Source organism: Rhineura floridana, chromosome 3 (genome assembly GCF_030035675.1).
Source record: "Rhineura floridana isolate rRhiFlo1 chromosome 3, rRhiFlo1.hap2, whole genome shotgun sequence".
Lineage (NCBI taxonomy): Eukaryota > Metazoa > Chordata > Lepidosauria > Squamata > Rhineuridae > Rhineura > Rhineura floridana.
Genome location: NC_084482.1, coordinates 228732918 through 228751170, shown reverse-complemented (window position 1 = coordinate 228751170; position 18253 = coordinate 228732918). Strand labels below are relative to the sequence as shown.

Genomic DNA, 18253 nt, shown 5'->3' with positions numbered 1-18253 from the left:
CTAGCGCACAGCTATTTCTATCAAACTTTCAAAAGCAGGGAAATTGGGCGGCTACAGTGAATGCAACAAGGGAGCAGGAGACCTGAACTCTTCTCTGAGATATTGGACTGCCCTACAAATTGGTCAAAATGCAAACACCATTTGGGTTGGTCTTTCACAGTCCAATCCACTTCCTGTGTAGCTTGAACGAATTTGGTAACATGTGCCTCTGAGCATATGGGGAGTGGTGGCAACACCTGCAATCAGCCCAAATAATAGAAAGAAGACATGTGCTGTGCTGATCTTGTTTTAGCAGGGAGGAAGCAACATTATTAATTCAATTCATATTGTTCAGATGGTCACTTTAAATATGTCTGATTTACTTTGCGATTTTAGTGAAGTTTCCTATAGGAAATCATTTTCTTTTGCTTTTATTTCCATGAATATGTGAAGTACAGCGACACTGCATAATTTACACTAAAAAACTCCAAACATAATTGTGGAATAATGTCACTGACTTCTGCAGAATAGTCTCCAGGGGACCTCAGAAGTGTCTCAATCTGCACAAGATAAAACAGTGGGAGGTGAAATATATTCTAGCAAAATTCTAGCTGTGCTCTATGTTCGCTCTTATCTCCATTGTTTATTTTAAATCTCCAGCGTTCTATCCTTCTGTTCTGTCCCTGGCTTCCTTGGTTTTTTCAATACAACACTCAACTCTAAAGTTCTCAAGGGGCCCAGAGATTCCTGGTCTAACCGTTCGTAAACTCCCAGAGGCTCCATTTCACCTGGAGAGCCCTAATTCAGCAACTCGGCAGGGAGCCAGACAATCTTCGTAGTTTACAAGCCTTCACTGGTATCTGAAGGGAAGCCAAAGCTACCTCAGGCGAACTGTCAAGAGGGGAGATAAGGGCCTGCCTGCCCCCGGGAAACCAGGTCGCCCGAGTTCAATGTCACAGGGATAAAAGTCTTCAGGCGTTTAAGGCCGTGGCCTACTCCTACTTCCCGTTTTTATCCCTTTTTTTCCTCCCCATTTCTACTTTCCTTTGGGCGAGCTCCCTGTTATCATGGTGCTCACCAGAAAGGGATATAGGGATCGGGGAATTGCTCTGACTGTGGGGGAGGTCCCTTCAAAGCTGCGGGCCCAACAAACAAAAATCACCCAGTTTTTTCCACCCACGGAGGAGGATTCTGAGCTCAAAGAGGCGCCCTTGATTCCACCGCCTTCCTCAAATATTCATCTGGACTGGATTTTGGATCATAAAACCAACTTTACTGGACTAAAGGAGGATTTTGCCTCCGTGGATTTAGCAGCTGAGCTGGCTGCACCTGAAGATTTCTCCTTGCTGCAGCTTGAGAACTAAAGGATTCGATGTACAACCCACTGATAGAGCCAATAGGCAGCTTGGGCTTAGAGAACCAGAGTGACACCCCTGAATCATCCACAGTGACTTGAAGGTTGGATCTTCCTGGTGCTGGAGGACCTCGGACACGTAAAATCCATTCTTTCTGAATGCAACCATCTCCTAAGCACCCTGGTGGAAATCTCGAGAAAGGCAGGCCAGTCCAATGGGGGTGAAAGCTCAGGCCCTGGAGTGAGAAGTGTGGGCTCCCAAACATCCGTGCCCCTCCCACAGACCGGGGTGGTGCGCAGTCAAACATCTAACAATAAAAGCGCCTGTGACTGGAGAGGGCATTCCAAAGAAGAGCGAAAACATCAAAAATCCCAAACCCCCACGATCCAGGAAAATGAGGTTCCACCGACTCTTCAAATTACTCGAAATCTAAGGAGGAAGCCAGGCACAAAGGACCTTAGAGTGCTCCTGTCCCAGCTTGCGCTACCCCATGCACTTCCCCTTTATTGTCTCCCTTACCACAGTCATCTCAGGAGCTGTGCCCAGTCTCGGCAGCCCAAGTCCTTGGGCCCACATTCCCTGTAATAGAGCAGCCCTTACATGAATGTGCAAAAACCTCCAACTGGAATCTAGTACTGAATCGACGCAAGCTGGTTTTAGTGAACTACCCAAAACCTGAAGGGCTTTTTTGCCAATATAAGCACAAACTCTAGAGACAGCTGTCCCTGGCCAGTTACACACAAGAAACATATTTCACATTGACTACCTGTTTCATAACTATTGGAGCGTGTGCATGGTGGTCACCTTCAGGGACTGGAGTCTGGCTACAATGGTGTACATTCATGGAAATGCCTTCCTTGCAAGGGGGATCACAGTCCTAAGGCTTTTTGAGAATGTGGCGCCTCCTCTGGCCTTATTGCCCTTCCCACCTCCCTTCTCCAAAAAACGATCAGGGAAATGAGCCCCATGCCCCTACCAACCTGATAGATTTAGACATTTCCACAGGCCCTGTGCCTCCACCCCAGGATGGACTTAGCCTCCCAATACCCCTTCCGAGTAGGAGCTCTACAAACAAGGAGCCTGCCCTGCTTGACAACGAAGAGATGCGGCTGGTAGAATCCTTTCATGACTTGCCTACAGAAGACCAAAATGAAATCGTGCTGAAGCTGGATCTGTTAAAATCTCACCTGGAAAATCTGCAAGCTAAGCAACTCAGCTGTACTTGCAAAAGGGGGCCCACAGCGGGGCCAGACGTTGGCCGTACCCAACCATCAGACTTCTGAGAAGAGCCCTGGCCGAAAGGGGACACACCTCTCAGCCCAACAGACAGCTGCAGAAAACAATCTATGTTTTTAATTGACTGTGCCCACCTTGCCTTAAATAAAGTGGTTTAAACATAGCAGGCTGAAAACATGCATCCTTTTTTTCCCCAACAGCTAGAGTTATGTAGTTGAAGGAAGCCAGATTTCGACTGGACATCAGGAAAAACATCCTAACTGTTAGAGCCATACGACAATGGAACCAATTTCCTAGAGAGCTAGTGGGCTCTCCAACACTGGAGGCCTTCAAGAGGCAGCTGGACAGCCATCTGTTGGGAATGCTTTGATTTGGATTCCTGCATTGAGCAGGGGGTTGGACTCAATGACCTTATAGGCCCCTTCCAACTCTACTGTTCTATGATTTGATGATTTTTCATCAAACTGCAGTTTCAGATTCAACTGTTAATGCACCGAAAATAGAAATAGAACCTCCAATTTGAAACACAAAAGGCTGTCTTCACCATCATATGACGTTGACCAATAAAAAGACTTTGAAATTAATGAAAATAAATAAATTTGATTTCCAGGGTGAATAATGCGGGAAATAAAATTTTCTAGTTTAGATTCTCTGTAGAAACATTAGAAACACAGGAAAGAAGCAAAGTAAGAACACCACCAACAAACATACAAAAATATAATTCTCCATCTTTGGAGATGGCAGGTGTTGCCACCACTCCCCATATGCTCAGAGGCACATGTTACCAAATTCTTCCAAGCTACACAGGAAGTGGATTGGACTGTGAAAGACCAACCCAAATGGTGTTTGCATTCTGACCAATTTGTAGGGCAGTCCAATATCTCAGAGAGGAGGTCAGGTCTCCTGCTCCCCTGGCGCATTCACTAGAGCTGCCCAATTTCCCTGCTTTTGAAAGTTTGATAGAAATATCTGTGGGCTACAGGTACATTCTTAAACCGCAAGGTTTTTTGCCTATTAGTGAATTTTATCTTGGTCATTCAGCGTGTTTCCCTGTTGATTATTCAACATCCCTACTCTTGGTCTAAATTTCCCTTTAATTTCTTCCTGCACTTCTGTGTAAAATCTCTCAATTTCTTCTTTTGTGTTTGCCATTGGAGCATAGACTGATATTACATTTATATTGATGGTTGTTATGTGCCTTCAAGTCAATCACGACTTATGGCGACCCTATGAATCAGTGATCTCCAGAAGCATCTGTCATGAACCACCCTGTTCAGATCTTGTAAGCTCAGGTCTGTGGCTTCCTTTATGGAATCAAGCCATCTCTTGTTTGGCCTTCCTCTTATTCTACTCCCTGCTGTTTTTCCCAACATTATTGTCTTTTCTAATGAATCATGTCTTCTCATGATGTGTCCAAAGTATGATAACCTGTTTCATCATTTTAGCTTCTAGTGATAGTTCTGGTTTAATTTGTTCTAACACCCAATTATTTGTCTTTTTTGCAGTCCATGGTATCCGCAAAGCTCTCCTCCAACACCACATTTCAAATGAGTTGATTTTTCAGGAATAACATGGTCTGAAAGATCCTGACTTTGGTGTTCAGTGATGCATCTTTGCATTTGAGGACCTTTTCTAGTTCTCTCACAGCTGCCCTCCCCAGTCCTAGCCTTCTTCTCATTTCTTGACTATTGTCTCCATTTTGGTTAATGACTGTGCCAAGGTATTGATCCTTGACAAGTTCAATGTCCTCATTGTCAACTGTAAAGTTACATAAATCTTCTGTTGTCATCATTTTAGTCTTCTTGACGTTCAGCTGTAGTCCTGCTTTTGTGCTTTCCTCTTTCACTTTCATCAGCATTCGTTTCAAATCATTACTGGTTTCTGCTAGTAGTGTGGTATTGTCTGCATATCTTAAATTATTGATATTTCTCCCTCCAATTTTCACACCTCCTTCATCTTGGTCCAATCCCGCTTTCCATATGATATGTTCTGCATACAGATTAAACAAATAGGGTGATAAAATACACCCCTGTCTCACACCCTTTCCGATGGGGAACCCATCGGTTTCTCCATATTCTGTCCTTACAGTAGCCTCTTCTGCAGAGTATAGGTTGCGCATCAGGACAATCAGATGCTGTGGCACCCCCATTTCTTTTAAAGCATTCCATAGTTTTTCATGATCTACACAGTCAAAGGTTTTGCTGTAATCTATAAAGCACAGGGCGATTTCCTTCTGGAATTCCTTGCTCCGTTCCAGTATCCAACGTATGTTTGCTATACGATCTGTGGTACCTCTTCCCTTTCTAAAACTAGCTTGGACATCTGGCCCTTCTCGCTCCATATATGGTAAGAGCCTTCACTTTACTTGCATGGGATATTAAGGCAATAGTTCAAAAATTACTGCATTCCCTGGGATCCCCTTTCTCTGGAGTAGGATATTGAACACTTCCAGTCTGTGGGCTATTGTTTTATTTTCCATATTTGTTGACTAAGTTTTGTCAAAATTTGGACAGATTCAGTCTCAGTAGCTTGTAGCAACTCTATTGGTATGCCATATATTCCTGGTAATTGTTTCTTCAAAGTATTTTAAGAGCAGCTTTCACCTCACATTCTAAAATGTCTGGTTCTTCATCATATGGTTCTTCCATGAATGAATCTGTCATCCTTGCATCTCTTTTACAGAGTTCTTCAGTGTATTGCTTCCATCCTCCCTTTATTTTACCTCAATCAATCAGTGTGTTCCCCTGTTGATTATTCAACATCCCTCCGTCTAAATTTCCTTTTAATTTCTTCCTGTACTTCTGTGTAAAATCTCTCAATTTCCTCTTCTGTGTTTGTCGTTGGAGCATAGACTGAGATGATGGTTATGTTGATGGGTTTCTCACTCTCAGAGTGAGTTTGACCTTGCCCCACACTCACACTCAGGGTTTTCATTATAGCTCCTAAGTGCTTTTCCTACGTCACTTCTCTCTATTAGAGCAATGCCATTTCTTCTTCATTTATGATTTCCTGCATAAAATATTTTGTCCCTTTCCCATTATTTAATTCACTCACACCAACTGTTGTAATGTTGATGCATTCCATTTCTTGCTTGACATCTTCTAACTTTCCCTGGTTCATGCTTCTCACATTCCATGTTCCTATTGTGTACCTTGTACAACTCCGGACTCTCCTTTTGCATCTGTGCGCATCAGCCTCTGGGCTTCCTTTGGGCTTTGACCCAGCTGTGCCATTAGTCACACAGCACTACTCGTACTTGTCCACTTTTCTTCTGCAGAAGCTTGCAGAGTGTCATCTTCCAGCATTGTCTTGTGTTGCAGGTAACGGGGCTAACATTTTGGGAGGGAGGGGATGCAAGCTGCCCTCTGGGCAGTGGAAAGCACCATGTTCCTCTCAGATAGGATCCATCCTAGGTTTGGACATTCTAGCTGTGCATAAGTACTGGGCTGTCCACCTTAAATGGAGGAACAAGAGCACAGATTTTTGTTAAAATTGTCTCTCTCTACATCTCTTCTCACAACCTGTTACCAAGCACTGCTAAAATAACTCCATACAAGGCCTCGACCTTTGACAGTCAAACATGATATCAACAGAGCTCCAAGAGATGTTTTCATAGGACAAATCATGATATATTCACAGGATTTCTCCACAGCATTTTATCTCCTTTTCTTTTCATTCCCTCAGGATACATCTGGGGTGTCAAGGCTGAGGGAGAAACATCTGAAGTATCACTGGAAAAAGCTGAGGGGAAGGTGCAGGAGCAGAAACTGAGGAGTCAAGATGGAGCAAAGAGACAAGAGGAGAGACAAACTCACACAGGGGAGGAACCTTATAAATGCTTGGAGTGTGGAAAGAGCTTCAGTGACAATAGCAACCTTACTTCGCATCAAAGAACTCACACAGGGCATAAACCCTATAAATGCTTCGAGTGCGGAAAGAACTTCAGGTGGAGTAGCGCCCTTACTTCGCATCAAAGAACTCACACAGGGGAGAAACCTTATAAATGCTTGGAGTGTGGAAAAAGCTTCAGGTGGAGAAGCACCCTTCTGGTGCATCAAAGCACTCACACAGGAGACAAACCTTATAAATGCTGGGAGTGTGGAAAGAGCTTCAGTCAGAGTAGCCAGCTTACTTTGCATCACAGAACTCATACAGGGGACAAACCTTATGCATGCTTGGAGTGTGGAAAGAGCTTCAGTCGGAGTGGCAACCTTACTTCACATCAAAGAACTCACACAGGAGACAAACCTTATAAATGCTTGGAATGTGGAAAGAGCTTCAGTCAGAGTAGCAACCTTACTTTCCATCAAAGAACTCACACAGGGGACAAACCTCATAAATGCTGGGAGTGTGGAAAGAGCTTCAGTCAGAGTAGCCAGCTTACTTTGCATCACAGAACTCATACAGGGGACAAACCTTATGCATGCTTGGAGTGTGGAAAGAGCTTCAGTCGGAGTGGCAACCTTACTTCACATCAAAGAACTCACATGGGGGACAAACCTTATAAATGCTTCGAGTGTGGAAAAAGCTTCAGTGAGAGATTCTCCCTTACGGTGCATCAAAGAGTTCACACAGGGGACAAACCTTATAAATGCTTGGAGTGTGGAAAGAGCTTTAGGTGCAGTAGCCACCTTACTTCACATCAAAGAACTCACATGGGGGACAAACCTTATAAATGCTTCAAGTGTGGAAAAAGCTTCAGTGAGAGATTCTCCTTTACGGTGCATCAAAGAGTTCACACAGGGGAAAAACCTTATAAATGCTTGGAGTGTGGAAAGAGCTTCAGTCAGAGCAGCAACCTTACTTCACACCACAGAACTCATACAGGGGACAAACCATATAAATGCTTGGAGTGTGGAAAAAGCTTCAGGTGGAGAAGCACCCTTCTGGTGCATCAAAGCACTCACACAGGAGACAAACCTTATAAATGCTGGGAGTGTGGAAAGAGCTTCAGGTGGAGAAGCAACCTTACTTCGCATCACAGAACTCACACAGGGGACAAACCTTATAAATGCTGGGAGTGTGGAAAGAGCTTCAGTCAGAGTAGCCAGCTTACTTCGCATCACAGAACTCATACAGGGGACAAACCTTATGCATGCTTGGAGTGTGGAAAGAGCTTCAGTCGGAGTAGCCAGCTTACTTCGCATCACAGAACTCATACAGGGGACAAACCTTATGCATGCTTGGAGTGTGGAAAGAGCTTCAGTCGGAGTGGCAACCTTACTTCACATCAAAGAACTCACACGGGACAAACCTTATAAATGTTTGAAGTGTGGAAGGAGCTTCAGTGACAGTAGCACCCTTACTTCTCATCACAAAACTCATACAGGTGACAAACCTGATAAATGCTTGGAGTGTGGAAAGAGATTTAATCAGAGTAGCAACCTTACTTCACATGAAAGATGTCACAGTGGAGACAGACCTTATCAATGCCTGGAGTTTGGAAAGAGCTTCAGTAAGAGTAGCTCCCTTACTTCTCATCAAAGAGGTCGCACACCGGACTAACTTTATAAATGCTTTGAGTACGAAAGAGCTTCAGGTGGAGTAGCAACCTTACTTTGCATCTAAGATGACACACAGGGGACAAACCTTATCAATGCTTGGAGTGTGGAAAGAGCTTTGGGTAGAGTAGTGCCTTTACTCAACATCAAATAACTCACACAGGGCACAAACCTTATAAATGCTTGGAGTGTGGAAAGAGCTTCAGTCAGAGTAGCCACCTTACTTTGCATCACAGAATGCATACAGGGGACAAACCTTATGCATGCTTGGAGTGTGGAAAGACCTTTCGTCAGAATGGCTCCCTTCATGCATATCAAAGGATCTGTTCAAGGGAAGAGATGTATAAATGCTTGGAATGTGGAAAAAGCTTTAAACAGAGTTCAACTCTTTGTTTGCATCAGAGTATCCATACGGGGAAGCTGGGCTACCAACAGGATCTTTATGGGGAGGCTTCTCTTAGCTTAACCACACACTGTTCCACTTCCCTTCACCTGCTATCTTGGTGGCCTGTCAGTTTTTCCTTTGCAGAGACAGAGGCATTTTTGCTTTTACAGAGTTGGGTGAGCACCCAAGATGGATGCTGAGTCCAAGGTGGCTGCAGAAGCCAAAATGGCCTCTCAGTTGTCCACTTTTTCCCCATCATATCTCCCTCTCTGGCAGTTTCTAGCTGCCAGATTCAATATTCAATTAAGGACATTTCATGTATTACTTTATCTACTTCCTCTAGATCCTCTGTCATTGTTACCTCCATGTGCATCATTCGAACATCAGTTTTTGTGATGGACTTAGTAGTCTTTGCCACACAGCGTCTAATACAACGTAAAACCAACTGGATTATTACATATATGAGCACAAGCAAACATTATCCCATTATAACATATTTTAGCAGATTTTTTCCTAGGCCTCCTAGCCATCCACCTGGATTTGGTAGCCATCCCCACCAATCAAAATCGCTACTCCGGTCAAAATAAGCTACTGCTGCTATTTCCTCAGCATGATCTATTATGGAGTTGGCATGGGATTCAATCTCTCCAGCTGAACTGTTTATGTAGGAACAACATTCACTCCCAATGATGGTGCAAGTCATTCCATCCGTAGCGAGCAGAGTCCAGTGCCATCCTGTTTTGGAGAACCGTTTTCCTTACTTGGGTTTGGGTTGCCAGAGGGGTCTTTATAGCCATAGAGGCCACAGGAAGAGCTTCTTTGATCTCATTTGCAAGAATTTCCACCACAGATTGAAGTCTCAATACTCCAGAACCTATGGCGGCCGTGCCAGCCAAGGGCAGGAAAGACCACTCTATTACTCAGCCCATCTTTAAGTGCCTGCGGTTTTCTATGTTCCATTGTGCAGAGTGGTGAGCAGGGTTTGATTTCCCTCTTTTTTCTCTGATTGGTGAGGCTCTCTTGTTCCTGATTCTACCACCTGGGGGGTACCTGAGTGACCCTGACAGCTGGTATAAGCCAGGCAACATAGCAGGAGCCAATCCAATATTTTGGCAATACTTCATAGGCTTTATTTCCACAGACCCAATCATGTCCTACTAGAGCTTCCCATGGGCCTTTGTTGAAGGGGGAAAGACTATGTTTTCGATGGTTGAACTTATGGAACCTTTGGTAGTAGGGACCAGCCATTTCCTGCCAAGGAACACCACCACCTGGATCATGAGGGTTGCTAGTTCTGTTCCGAAAACAGGCTCCCCAATCATTCAGGTATTTCCAATCCCATACCTGATGACCAGCAGAATTGGCAAAGGCAAAACAATAGATCATGTCATCAATGGAATAGTTACAGGAAGCATGAAAATCATGATAATGTTGGCAGAAAGTGGGATTCTGGGTGAGGTTATAATGGAGAATTTTATATATCCACACATATAAACATAGAAGGCATATGTTTATGAAATATAATCAAATCACAAGGAACTAAGCAAAAAGGCCCACAGTCCTATGAGACCCTAAAATCTAGTCTCATAGAGAAGCAAGTTCAGCTTGAACTTCTCAACTCATGAAATGAAGCAAACAGGCCTGTGTGTGTGATTAACTTTAATTAATGAGTATATTGTTCAGAAGCAAATGAGCATGTAACCCATGATTGATATTTTAAACTGTTTGATGCTGGGAAATTAATTGTTAGTGAAATAGTTGCCAATCATAAAAGGTAAAAGAGAGAGAGAGACAAGCATTTCAGACCGCTGTTAAACTCTGCTTTATTATTTAGATACAAAGTTATTCTACATAACAAGAAGCAGTTGTTGTTGTTATGTGCCTTCAAGTCAATCAGTTTCTCCATATTCTGTCCTTACAGTAGCCTCTTGTCCAGAGTATAGGTTGCGCATCAGGACAACGAGATGGCTTTTACCCTGCATTTAGATCACTGGGACTTCAGACTTAGTAAAATAAGAAAAGCTACTTTATTTTTAGAAATACATAGTAGATAGGAAAGGCATACCTACTTCTAACTAACCAAGTTGGAGGCGCAACGCCCAGATGTGGGAGCTGCCCTCGTGGCTCAGGAGGGAGAGAGGCACGTCTCTGCTCTTCCAGATAGTTGGAGAAGAAAGGGAGGAAGGAGGAGGGGCAGATAAGCTTCCCTGAGACAAATCAGTCGCAACGGAAGGAAGACGAGCACAGCACAGGTGAAAGTAGCCAAGCCTAGCCACCTGGAGGACCCTCACTCTATCTCCCTTATATTAACAGAAGCATAAGAACAACTCATCAGTGGCTCTTGCCACACTCCCAACACTGCTAACTGTGAGCATGGATTGTCTCCAGAAGAGATTTTGAGGCATGGCCCACGTGCATGCCCTTTTCACCACCTTTTCTCTCTCATCCTTCCACGTTAAAGTTAGCGGATGGAGCCTTGTTGAAGTACTGCTATGTATTAATGGATGCTGTTAGAACATTGCATTCATAGGTCAAAGAGGCCTTTTCAGAGCCCCTCACGGAGCCTGGTCATCCCACTCTTGGTGGCAAAGTCCATATCTAGTGACTCTGATGGCCCGTTCTGCCATCAAGGTGCACACAATTGGACATGTGTCACAGCGCAAGAAAGTTGGAGCTGAACCCAGAGGCCTACCTTCTGAACCTCTACCGACTGATTCGGTACCTGATGCAAGTGAAACAAAGTAGGTATGGCTTTCCTATCTACTATGTATTTCTATAAATAAAGTACCTTTTCTTATTTCTCCTACCTCCCCTTAGGGAAGGTAAGGGAAGGGGGCTTCTACATCTGCCAAGTGGAGCACTGGGGCCTCCCCAAGGGGAGCACGGAGAAGATCTGGCGTAAGCGCACAGGAGCCTCTTTGGGCTTCTCTCTGGATGTAAAAAAAAATAAAAAAAATCAGAGTAATTTATGGAAATTAAGGACCCTTGCACTTTTCCTGCCAGCTGTGGGGCACGGTAAGGTGCTCAGCCCCCTTCTGGGGTTTCAGGAGGTAGATAGTGCCTCTCGTTTGAATTTTCCTAGTGTTTCTGAAGGCTTAGAAACTTGTAATTTTTTTGTTTTTTAAAAAATAACATCGGATTTGCTTATGGGCAGCTTTTGGGATGCCTTTCTTTGGCAGGAACTTGAGTAATGAATGGCGCTTTGGGATTGGTGGGACAACCACCCCTCAGCTGGGGATCAGGTGGTGGGGAGATGCACAGAGCCCATCCTTCCCCCTCTCCTGTCTCTTTGTACCGCCACCCACCCCCAGATTCCAAGGCGCCATCTCCCATCCCTGAGATGATGGAGAATGTGCTCTGTGCCCTGGGCTTGGCCGTTGGCATTCTGGGCATCATCGCGGGCACCATCTGTTTGGTTTCAGTGGAATAGGAACGGTTTGTAGTCCTATTTCTTAGCAAAGTGTAGACGCAGGAGCGGAACTGAGAATAGCCAGGCCCACCTTCCTCTTATGTACACTAGTTAAATAAACAACAGACAGTCTTCTTAGGTAAAAAGTATAAAGGAGGTTTATGGATCACTGAGACTTAAGACTCAGTAAAACAAGAAAGGCTCCTTTATTTCTAGAAATACGTAGTAGATAGGAAAGGCATACCTAGTTCTAACTAAGTTGGAGGCGCAACGCCCAGACTTGGGAGTTGCCCTCGTGGCTCAGGAGAGAGAGACCAGAGACAAAGGCGTCTCCTCTCTCTCAGACAGTCGAAGAAGAAGACGGAGGGACAGGTCAGCTTCCCTGAGCATATTAGTTTGCCATGGAAGGAAGTCAGGCAGAGAACAGCACAGGTAAAAGTAGGCAAGCCTAGCTGGCTGTGGGACCCTCACTCTCTCTAGCTCCTTGCGCAGAGGGATGGATTGTTAAACCTGTTGGAAGTGGGGCAAGAGCAACTCCAGTTCGGGGTCTTTTGTTTGTATTCCAGAAGGAACCCAAACTGGCGTTGCTCTTGATGGAGGACCCCTCAAGCATCCTGGTCCCAAGCAATTTGGGCCCTGGAGAGTGAGGAGGGAAAATGGATTTTTATATATTCACACATATAAACATTGATGTGAAAGGTACAGCTTTATGAAATATAATAAGATCACAAGGAGCTAAGGAATCAAACAAAGAAGGCCACAGGCTTTCCGATCACAGAAAAGGAATTCAGTTGCACTGGCCAAATCATGACAGCGAAGGAAGTATGTGCGTACGATTAATGTCATATTGTTGATGAGCAAGTGAGGAAAGTGACTAGTGCTGGGGGAGCTGATTAGCTCTTCCCATGGTAAAAATGAGGGGTTTAGTTAAGATTATGGAGAATTCACATATCCTTTTTGTTTATACGTTTGCTTTTATGTAGATATATAAAATTAAGAAAATATATCCAGAGGATCATAACATCCTAGAATCCTGTGGGTGAAACCTGGTTATCAGGCAAGGGTCACGTTCACCTCACTGTGAGTGACTACCCTTAATGAGTATTTTGTGTGTATAATCTTTTCATTAATGTATTTTTCACTATTTGGTCTTGGGAAAACAGATTATTAGAGATTCCTGGTTTGGAATGCTGGAGAGATATGGCAAGTCTTCATAACAGAATCAAAGTGGAAGGGACATAAAATCTGGGTTTGATACTGATTTTTAGAATAGCATGATGTGTGTAATTTTACTTCATCGATGTAACTGTGTTCTCGAGGTGAGAGGTATTCTGGGGTGGTCTGCCTTTCTTCATCCCTCTGTGTTTGATGGAGAGTGGCTGGCTCAGAATTACCCTTTCCCTAACTGTGGTCCCTAATCACTGTCTATACTGTGTGGCTTTCACCAATATGGTGATTTAAAAGTAACCTTTTCTCTATAGCAGTGTACTTATAAGTGGAATTTCATACAGAACTTCCAGTCACTCTAAGGGGAACCAAACTTGGCCTCGCATCATGGTGATAGTTAAAGGAACGTGTTGTCACATCCTGGGATGTCCCTGGCCAGCTTGGCTGATCAGGAGCCACGATGGACTGGAATGTATGGTACAAAGCCACCAGTTACGTATGACAGTAGAATAGTGGGAATATCTGTCAAGGGGACAGAGTTGTTATTAAATATAATAAATAACAGAATACAAGAAACACAACTATACTATTTATTTTAAAATCTTTATTTTATTTATTTATTGCATATTTTAAGATGTTTTCATTTATTTTATCGTTCTTTAAAATGTATTCTCTGATATATTTATTTATTTATTTTAATTTATTGTACTTTTAATTAATTTTAAGATAAAATAAAATAAGACCAGCTTTCGAATCCCCACCCAGCCATGAAGCTCCCTGGGTGACCTTGGGCCAGTCACTGCCTCTCAGCCTGAGAGGGAGGCAATGGTGAACCCCCTCTGAACACCGCTTGCCAGGAAAACCCTATTTGTAGCATCACCAGAAGTCGGAATCAACTTGAAGGCAGTCCATTTCATTTTTCATTTCATACATCTTTATTTTAAAGTAAGAAATGGAAAAGTTATAATGTTTTACAAAAGATCTCCAAGTGTATTTATCATTGTGACAGTGCTAGAATATGACAGATTTATTATTTATTTAACCCATTAAATAAGCAGATGTAAAAATGGACCTGAAAGTAGGTCATCATGACATGACCTGCCCACTAGTCTAGAGCCCCGCCACCTTGAAAACAGTTCCAGGCTCACTGATGTCCACTATCCATCTTCTTCCACAGTCGCTCCTTCATCAACAGTGGTGTGCCCTAGAAATCCGGTGGAACTGGGGGACCCCAACATCCTCATCTGCTCCGTGGACCGGTTCTCTCCCCCGGTGCTGAACATCACCTGGCTGAAGAACAATGAGGTGGTCTCGCAGGGCATGGAGGAGATGGAGTTCTACCCCAGCTTGGACAACACCTTCCACAAGTTCTCCTACCTCACCTTTGTCCTGGAGCAGGGGGACTTCTACGTCTGCCGGGTAGAGCACTGGGGCCTCCCCGAGAGGAGGACGGAGAAGATCTGGCGTAAGCTAGATCTGACCTTCTCCCTGCTTTAAAAATCAGAAATCTAGATTCTGAACTCATAAGAAATACATTCTTAAGATCTGAGCAACTTCAACATGTTTCCTCTTTTGCACAATTTACTCTGTTTTTGCCAGCTGTAGGGGGAGGAAGGAGCTTGCCTGTCTCCTGGGGTTTCATGACATATTGCTACTCATTTCAATTTTCAGGACTAGAGTGTAGTAACTTGTATTTTTTTATAAAGCAAAGATGGTAGTCTCAGAGGGTGATGAATTCTGTGCCCCCAAATGTCCTTGTGTGTTTTTGCTCACACAGTCCCGTCCTGGATAAGGTAAGCAACATGTAGGCTGTGGGCACCTTTTGGGGCGACTGAGAGAACATGGCAAGAGGGCCTTTCTTGGGCAGGAAGGTGGCGACGTGGATGCAGCTCAGCTTGGGATTCAGGGGGCAGGTGGAGGGAGGATGGCTCTCTCCTCTGCGAGTGATGGAGGACACACAGGCAAGCTCTCATGCATGGTCCGTTCTTCCTCTCCACCAGATTCCAAGGAGCTGGCTCTCATTCCCGAGACGGCCCAGAATGTGCTCTGCGGCCTGAGCATTCTGAGCATTGGCATTCTGGGCATCATCGCTGGCCCCATCATCTTCATCAAAGCCATGAGGATGAAGGAGGACAGCAACCACCGCAGGGGCCCCATGTGAGTCAGAAAGAGAGATCCCACCCAAGCGAAGTTGCCACAGCATGGAGATGGCAGCCGGCAAAAGAGAGGGAGCAGCTGGGGGTCCAGGGAGTTGCCAAAGGGGGCTGCCATGCTCTGTGTCAGTGGAAGCATCCGGTAGAGGATGAATGGCTCTCTGCAGCCACAGGGGCTCCCTCACCCAAGAGAAGACCTTCCTCCAGGCCTGCAACCTTCAGCGTTTGGGGACCCACATCTCCAAGGAGCCACACTTACTTTGCATCTAGAATACTTCCTTCCCAGTGAATGGGAATCACCCTCCAAAGGGCTTTGCCATAGTGTGGGGGGATGGGGATGGGCGTCATCCTGCCCAGAGGGTGCTCAGATCTCAGCACTGGCCTTTCAGTCTCCTGGGTCACATGTTGAAGGTCACTGAGGGAGCACTTCTCTTGTTTCCAAAGGGAAACAGCCAACAGAGCTCTGTGCCCGATGCTGGCTGTGTGTCACAACAGGGACCACACCTGGCACGGCCAGATTTCAGTGTGTTACACTCTTACACGTGCAGAGTTTGTCTGCTTTAATCATCCTCTTGCCATATTCACCTCTGACTTCTTCAGTGCTGAGTCCCAAGGACTCCTCTCCTGTTGAAGCTAATCAGGATGTGATGAAATATCAGGTTTCACTGAAGGTGCCCACAAGTGAGAGCAGTGTGTGGGGTGTGGCATGTATGGGCCCTGTGTCCCTAACCTTCACTCCCAAACCTAAATCCTGCAACAATATTTATGTGCCAAGGAAACCCACATTTTGCTACAAAGACTTTACTTTTTTTACAAACCTTTTTCTGCTTCAAAGAACTTTGCTTTTTCAGACGTGCCATGTGACTGAAAAGGGAGATTTTATACAGAGATAGTCAGTGGTGGAGGGATGTCTATCCACTAGAAAGACAGGGTGGGGAATGTTAGCCATAAAAACTGGAGGAGAAAAGGGATCTCTGCAGCCACAAGGTCTAGAAACTTATCTTAAACATTGTTTTTTTTAAAAAAGAGAGAGACATATTCTATTCTGGGTGCCACATGCTACACCAGACACCTGATTCCACTAGAGCAAGACTGCAGAGGGGCACCCAGAGGAGGAAATGGCTCCCAGCTAACCAGCCCCTCTCGTTCCCTTCCAGATAACCAAGAAGGAGACAGGTAGCCCTTTCCTGACGGTTTCTCTATAGTGCCCTGAAATGCATCTCCCAAGACTTTGTTTCTTCAGTCAGCTGGAAGGACCTGCTACTTGCTTGCCCATGTGCTCACCTGGCCTGCTCTGCCCTCCCCAAAGCACCCCACTGGCATCAAAAGAGCAACAGAGAGTCGAAGGCTGATGTGGCATCAGTGCATCTGGGGAACTCCACGCTGGTGTATTCCAGCATCAGCCAAAGAACTCAGATATGTCATACTTTTAAAAAGATGGTTTCTGCTTGCCATAGGACAGGATGAGGACCTCTTGGGGGGCATTGTACTGTTCCCATTCACAACCCCCCCTGCAACGTCTCAGATTTTAGTGGGCACTTCCACTTTTTAAAGCCTCATGCCACATTTATTAGAGCAGAAATGTATTAGTTTCTACAACCGAAGATTAAACGTTTTAGGATGCTATCTTGTCTATGCAATATCAGGTACAGAATGCACACCCCTGTGAGGACCCTGACCCAGGAGGGGTTAATTCCCGCTCTTTCCATCTGCAGGACGATGCAAGCGAGACCCTCTGCTCGGGTGATGAGGCTGCACAGTGTCCAGGGCAGATTCCTTGGCTTGGACTTGGGGTGCTAACACTCCCCAGTCATGGGCTCTCCCCATCTGATGCCCAGGGGTGCAGGTCTCCTCCTGGCCCTGTCAGAGACGGGTATGTCATATTCTGGAGAGTTGGAGGGGAGGGGGCTTCTTGCCTTGCATTGAGGGCATCTGCAGGGCACAAGGAGACCCTGTGCCAACAGCCACATTTGCAACAAAGCGTGGCAATTCATCCACACCACAATCACCCCCATCTCTAGTTTTTGGAGAGAGGCTTGCTCAGTTCTGTGCTCTGCACTGCAGTGACCTCAGGTGCTTGATCCATCGCTGTCTACAGGCCCCAATATCATATTCATCCAGGTACAGAAATGTCTGTCTGAAGAGAAGGCTCTCTTTTCTCCTGCAAAATATTCCAGGTGGCATCTGCACAATCCAAACTCTGTTGTTCATAGACATGCGCCATGTTTCCAAAAGCAATGATTAAAATTCAGATTTTGAGGATGTGTCTTCAGTGGTTTTAATCTTCTGTGAAGCTCTGAATACATATTGCACATTATAAAGGTAAACCGTTCAGGGAGGAAGCCTGCCTTGCAAACCATGCAAGTTCCTGAACCAAACGGAGGTTTCCAGGCTGGACTCATATCACACATGACAAAGCAAGAACATTTGGGACAATTTGAATCAGTCAGGGTAAGGCTGAGAGAGAATGGGTATAAAACTGAGGCAGGGGAGCGGGTCAATGGGTGCCAGCAAGGTGCATGTCATGTGTCCGTATCATGCATCAAGTGTGGCTTCCCAGGGATTGCTCCTGGGTCTGGTGCTGTTCAATATCCTCTTTCAACTTCAGGAGAACAAAAGGAGAGGAAACTTTGCAAAGGACACAGACTTGCAAGGGGCTGCGTAGCGGTGAGGGAACAAGATTGACACTGAGATGGCCTCCCTCCAAAGTGGTGAGATGGGGGAGGGCCATATCATGGCATTAAGTGGGGGCTGGGGGTGGGTGTTAGAGATCCTTGCTACGATGACCCCAGCAACTTCTCCCTGGAACTCCACAGCAGATGGGTTGGTCCTCAGAAGTTGGAAGTTTGACAAGTGATGATCCAGAGGAAAAGGGTGAAGGAGAAAATTGGGGTGGCGTAAGCTTTACAAGACTGTTTGCACCTTTGATCTCCCTCTTCCCTGGAGAAATGCCCCTCCTAGCCTGAAGCAGCCTGGGACGTTCTATGACAATCACAAGTCTTCAGTTTTGCAAAAGCGAAACCTTTTGTTGCCTGTGAGCATATGGTGATTGGTGGCAACACCTGCAA

The 18253-nt window shown here is 45.2% G+C and overlaps 2 protein-coding genes across 2 annotated transcripts; both read left to right on the top strand.

Annotated features, from left to right (window-relative positions):
* Positions 1 to 2437: 2437 nt before the first annotated feature.
* LOC133379102 (zinc finger protein 135-like) lies at positions 2438 to 14289 on the top strand. The gene is made up of 5 exons (XM_061613712.1): positions 2438 to 2446; positions 6500 to 9427; positions 12849 to 12945; positions 13759 to 13977; positions 14210 to 14289. Exons 1-2 carry the CDS (start codon positions 2438 to 2440, stop codon positions 7829 to 7831), a joined length of 1341 nt encoding a protein of 446 aa, XP_061469696.1. The 3' UTR covers positions 7832 to 9427; positions 12849 to 12945; positions 13759 to 13977; positions 14210 to 14289.
* A 249-nt stretch (positions 14290 to 14538) lies between these two features.
* Positions 14539 to 17445, top strand: LOC133381879 (HLA class II histocompatibility antigen, DR alpha chain-like). The gene is made up of 2 exons (XM_061621445.1): positions 14539 to 15189; positions 16343 to 17445. Exons 1-2 carry the CDS (start codon positions 14957 to 14959, stop codon positions 16344 to 16346), a joined length of 237 nt encoding a protein of 78 aa, XP_061477429.1. The 5' UTR covers positions 14539 to 14956; the 3' UTR covers positions 16347 to 17445.
* Positions 17446 to 18253: the final 808 nt, after the last annotated feature.

Bases quoted from the DNA above. Each gene is read 5' to 3' on its own strand.
- LOC133381879 (XM_061621445.1), top strand. From the start codon at position 14,957: ATGGCTCTCTCCTCTGCGAGTGATGGAGGACACACAGGCAAGCTCTCA.